Consider the following 5,709-nt stretch of genomic DNA (forward strand, 5'->3'; position numbering starts at 1 on the left):
CTAAGAAAATATGTTAAAAAAAACAAACAGGAAAAACCTGAATAAGCTGAAGATTAACTTTTGACTACATGGTAGGATAAAATCTTATAACTGAACGACCAGGCGCAAACTATGAAAGACACTTGAAGTAAGTCACATTCAAATTTTCTCTATTTTTTTTCAGCACACGAACTCTGCAAGATGCTCGTGGGAAACTGAAAATACACATCAAACTCAGGAAATGATCCACTCATGTCAAATACTTAATATTAATATTGATTGTTGAGAGAGTCCTTTACTTTTTCATGATTTTCCTATTACAAACTCTTTTGTAGCAACTTAAATATAGAAGTATCAGAAGTTCGCTTTATTCACAAACAAGAAACAAAGATGTAAGTAATTACCCCAAAGTAAGTGGCAGTTCCATAATGAGGCATAGGAATTTGAACGACAAGCACAGTATTCATTGCATAAGACTCTCTATGTCTTCTTTTCAGATGAACTATTCCTCGCCTCTACTTTCACTACATCGCCTGAAACAATGCATCAAAATAAAAGCATCACTGAATTCATACTGTTAGGACTGACACAGGATCCTGTGAAGCAGAAAATGGTGTTCATCATTTTCTTAATTTACTACACGGGAACTATGGTGGGAAATTTGCTCATTATTATGACCATCAAGTTCAGTCGAACTCTTGGGAGTCCAATGTACTTCTTCCTATTTTATTTGTCCTTAGTTGAGGCTTGCTTTTCAACATCCACCGCCCCAAGACTAATTGCAGATGCTCTCTCTGCAAAGAAAGTCATATCCTACAATGAGTGCATGACTCAGGTCTTTGCACTGCATTTATTTGGCTGCATGGAGATCTTTGTCCTCATCTTCATGGCTGCTGATCGCTACGTGGCCATCTGTAAGCCTCTGCGTTACCCGACCATCATGAGAAGACAGGTCTGCATCATCTTGATTATTTTTGCCTGGATCGGTTCTTTTATACATTCTATAGCTCAGATTGCCCTGGCCTTGAAACTGCCTTTTTGTGGACCAAATTTGATCGATCATTACTGCTGTGATTTGCAACCCTTGTTGAAACTTGCCTGTATGGACACTTATGAGATCAACCTCCTATTGGTGTTCAATAGTGGGGCTCTTTGTTCAACTAGTTTCTTGCTTTTGATAATCTCATACTTTGTTATCTTGCATTCACTGAGAAACCACAGTGCAGAAGGGAGGAAGAAAGCTCTTTCCACCTGCACCTCTCACATCATTGTAGTCGTCATATCATTTGGCCCATGTATATTCGTCTATACACGTCCAGCAACCACTTTCTCTATGGACAAAATGGTAACACTCTTTTATACCATCGGTACACCTTTTCTCAACCCTCTCATCTACACATTAAGGAATGCGGAAGTAAAGAATGCCATGAGAAAGCTGTGGAGAATCAAAATTACCTCACAAAACAAATGATAAAATGAGAGTAAGATGACATATTCAATAATAGAACTGAATCTGTAGAGACGTCCAAGACAATGATGCTTATTATTGTATAGCTGCCAATCATGTATAAGGGAGTGAGTGAGCATATTTTTTCTACGTACCACATAAGATGAATGTCTATCATAATTTTTTGTATTTCAACTAGAAACAGTGTCAGAATAATTTAGATATGTATGGATAAGTTTGCTTCAATCTTTTACTGTAAGTTCAATTCTGCCCCGCTGGCCATACTACATACATACATACATACATACATACATCTTCACTCCTATACAATTACAGCTATGCAAACTTGCAAGAATCTGCAAATGCATTGCAATCAACTCTCTTTGGTCTTAAGTTCTACTTTTTTTCCCCTAATCATTTTATCAGGGGATCATACAACTCTTATCACAATCCAATAGACAATCCGTTTGATTTTTCCAGGTCAATTGAATTCACTCCATCAGATCATCCATCCTATGTAGTACTAATGTATGTTTGAAGAGGTCCATGTTTCTGAATCAGAGGCTGTGCTTTTTTGTGGTTGTTGTTTTCATTCTGATATTCTAAACTAATTCTGATATTATTTATCATTGTTTCCAGTGGATATTGCGATAATAAGAGAGATAGTAGAAAATAGATAAAATGCAAATTTGTCACCTTAAGGATAACTGTTTGAGGCTATTCCTACAGGTATTGACTGGGTAAATACATTTTTTGCTGACCTTCTTATTTATCAACCGTGATGTGCTTCTCCAGTGACTAATCGAAAATATATGATATGCAGTCTTATTGTCTTCACTGTCATATGGTATTCTGAATAACAAATCTTTTTCAGAAATTCTTGAAAATTAGAACATGTGTATTTAATCTTAAAGATTATCTGTTTCATTTCTATGTGTGAAGGAAATGTCATTAGGCATAGCAGAATATAAATGTATGTGAAAATGTAAAAATGAATGGGTCTTTGAACTGTCCATATGGGGTCAAATTGACAGAAAGCAACTCCAAAGATGAAGTAGGAACTTTAGAAGGTAGTATGTCTATGCTAACGGTAGAAGAACAATTAGGTAAAGGAAGCTGGGAACACTTGCACAAACTGTGACTGAATAGCACATGTAAATATTCTCAATTGTAATTGAATCATACATGTAAAACTTCTTGAATTAGTGTGTTATGTTATTCATATTTTCAACAACAATAAAGTCAAATAAACTAATATGTGTGTGAATCTCATAAAAACCATATTCCCTGATGTCTTTTTGTATAGATCGTTACCAGATGATACTAATTTTCTGTCTATCTTAATGGTCCTGCTGCTTCTGAGATATTTCAGACTCAAGTGTTCCTTTCTGTCTTGGCATTTGCCTAGTTTAGGCGCTATTAACTGAAGAACAGTAGGAAAAATTGTTAATCTGCATTAGTTTTATGTCAACTATCAGGAAACTTAAGATGGACAAAGAGCAACATAGGCATTTACAATCAAAATACGGATCCCTGTCCAGAGTTATGTAAGTGTGTAGAAATAGGTAGCACAATAAAATCGGTGACTTGTAAGTTCATGTCTGTTGTTGTTGGTAGGTGCTATTGAGTCATATGGACCCTATATACCTATAAATGAAATAATGCCCTGTCTTGTGCCATCCTCAACTGTTCTTATGTTTGAGACCATTGAAGTAGCCGCCACGTCATTCTATCTTGTCAAAGGCCTTCTTCTTTTGAGATGCCCCACTACTTTACCAAGCTTGATGTCCTTGTCCTGGGACTCGTCTTCCTGACAACATGTCTTAAGTACATATGACTAAGTCTTGCCAATGCAGATCACTTCTTGTTATGGGCTAACTTTGTTGGAATAGGTTGTTGGAGGATGAGAGACAAAAGAGAAAAGAAAAGTGACCTTCCTTTCCTGGACCCTTTGCAAAAGGACAGGGGTTCACTGTAAACTAGAAAAGACAAAAACCAAAATTTTTCAAATGGGAAAAAATAGATATAAGAACACAAAGTGTAGCAATATTTTTATTGGCACATACTGAAAGTTAGTGCCCTCTCTCTCTTCCTCTCTTTTTCTTTCTCTCCACATGTTTGATCATAAGTCTTCAAGGAAGGAGAAGCCTCATCTTTTCTTGAGAATTATAGCTGCTGACCTTGAGGCTAGGCATTATCCATGACAGCACCAGGGCTGAGCAAACAGTTGATCAATTCTTTCACATATTTACTAACAGTTTGTAGATAAAACATTATACTAAGGCCTGGAAACAGAAAACCAGGGAGAAAACCTTGCAATTAGTTTCATTGAACGTATTTTGTTTGTTTACTTAATATATAATTACAACAAACTTTCTGTTAATAAAATGTGTGTCCTCTTTGTTTAAAAGGTCAACAATACTTGGGGGAAAATATTCTGTTGTTTATGTTCCCTGATGTGACTGATCTTTTCCTTAAACCCTCTTCAGTACCTCTAAGTACTTCAAGGCCATAATCATCCCACATACACGTGTTTAATATTTTTTAAAATCCAAATACACAGTAGTTATTACCTCACTTTCTTGTTTTCTGAATGTGCCACTTGAGATCATATTTTCAACTCCATGAGGAGATTCATCATGAAGGAGATCCCAGTACAAAACACAGACATTTTCTTACCCTTACTTTCACTACCACACCAGAGTACCAAAGATACAGTAGAGTGACATAAAACCATAGCCATACATGAGACTAACAGCCAAAGAGAGCTTTATGTCACCCTACAGAGCAATTCATCCTATGATGGTAAATAAAAGTAGATAAGAAACCACTAAAACAACAACATAAATCATATCTACCACCATTCCCTAACTGACAATAAGGTAAAACCTCCCTAGGCGTCCTGCTAGCATCGTGGTTTACAGTTCCAAACCACCAGAGTCTGCGGACAAAGATGAGGTGCTCTATCCACTGACATGTACAGTCTTAGAAAGCCACAGGGCAGTTATATTGTGTCCAGTAGGGTCATTTGGAATCTAAATAGACTCAATGATAGGAATATTTTTAAACTCTAACAGTGGTTGCAACACAAAGGCTGCAACAATGGGCTTAAATGTAACGATTGTGAGGATAGTTAAAGACTAGGCAGTGTATCATTCTATTGTTTATAGGGTTTCTATTACATACAGAGTCAATATTGATTTGACAGCACCCAACAGCAAAAACAATGGCCCAAATACAGATATGTAATCAGCAAGAACATGGTGTTTCTGAAAAGACTGCTACTTTCAATTTCAACTGAGTATATTTTGTTGTTTGTTATTTGTTTATGGTAGATTTGATGTTGGGCCTCAAAGTCAGCATTTCAAACTCACTAGTCACTTCTTGTGCAAAGGATGCTACTTTAGGCTCCCCGATAGATTTACAGGAGAGACCAGTCCCTGGAGATGGACATCATAGTTGGTAAAATAGAGGGGCAGTAAAAAAGAGGAAGGCACTCCATAAGATGAATTGACACTGTCGCTACAAGGATGGGCTCAATATAACAATAATTATATGTCATAAAATAGTAATCATCATCATGAGGAGGGCGCAGAAACCGGCTGTGTTTCATTCTGTTGTGCATAGGGTCACTGTGAGTCAGAATCTACTCAGTGGCACTTAACAACGACAACAAAGATTTACAACTTCAGAAACCCTAGTAATCTGTGCTCTAATTTATGCGGTCTCTATGAGTCTGAATCCACTCATTAGCAGTGGATTTGGTTTCAGTGCCAATATGCACAAACACATATGCGAAAACACCTAAGGTTTTTGCATAGGATAACGTAGGATAATTGGATAAAAAAATCAAAATTCCAGAACATTTAATTGTGTTCACATAGAATCTGTATGTAAATCAAGAGGCAGTTCTTCCACCAGAACAAAGAGACAAAGTGGTTTGAAATAAGGAAAGTTATGTGTCAGAGAGCCTTGGTAGCGTAGTGGTTACTCATTGAGCTGATAACTGCAAGGGCAGCAGTTCAAATGCACCAGCTGCCCCTAGGGAGAATAATGGGGCTTTCTACTCCAGTAAAGAGTTATAGTCTTGGAAAAAACAGGTAGTTCTACCCTGTCCTATAGGGTCACTATGAGTTAGCATTGACTCAATGACAGTGAGTTTAATTTTGAATTTGGTGTATCAGGGTTCTATCATTTCCCCATACCTCTTCAACTTGCAAGCCGATCAAATAACTAACCTGAGAAGCTAGACTCTATGTGTAGGATGTAGCATCACATTTGGA

The 5,709-nt window shown here is 37.0% G+C and overlaps 1 protein-coding gene across 1 annotated transcript; it reads left to right on the forward strand.

Annotated features, from left to right (window-relative positions):
* The first annotated feature begins 520 nt into the window (after positions 1–520).
* LOC101657731 (olfactory receptor 4C11-like) lies at positions 521–1,450 on the forward strand. The gene has a single exon (XM_004708383.1). The coding sequence runs from the start codon at positions 521–523 to the stop codon at positions 1,448–1,450; it is 930 nt and encodes a 309-aa protein (XP_004708440.1).
* The last annotated feature ends 4,259 nt before the right edge of the window (positions 1,451–5,709 follow it).

This window comes from Echinops telfairi, unplaced genomic scaffold (assembly GCF_000313985.2).
Source record: "Echinops telfairi isolate 266 unplaced genomic scaffold, ASM31398v2 ScPeMD7_60;HRSCAF=208, whole genome shotgun sequence".
Lineage (NCBI taxonomy): Eukaryota > Metazoa > Chordata > Mammalia > Afrosoricida > Tenrecidae > Echinops > Echinops telfairi.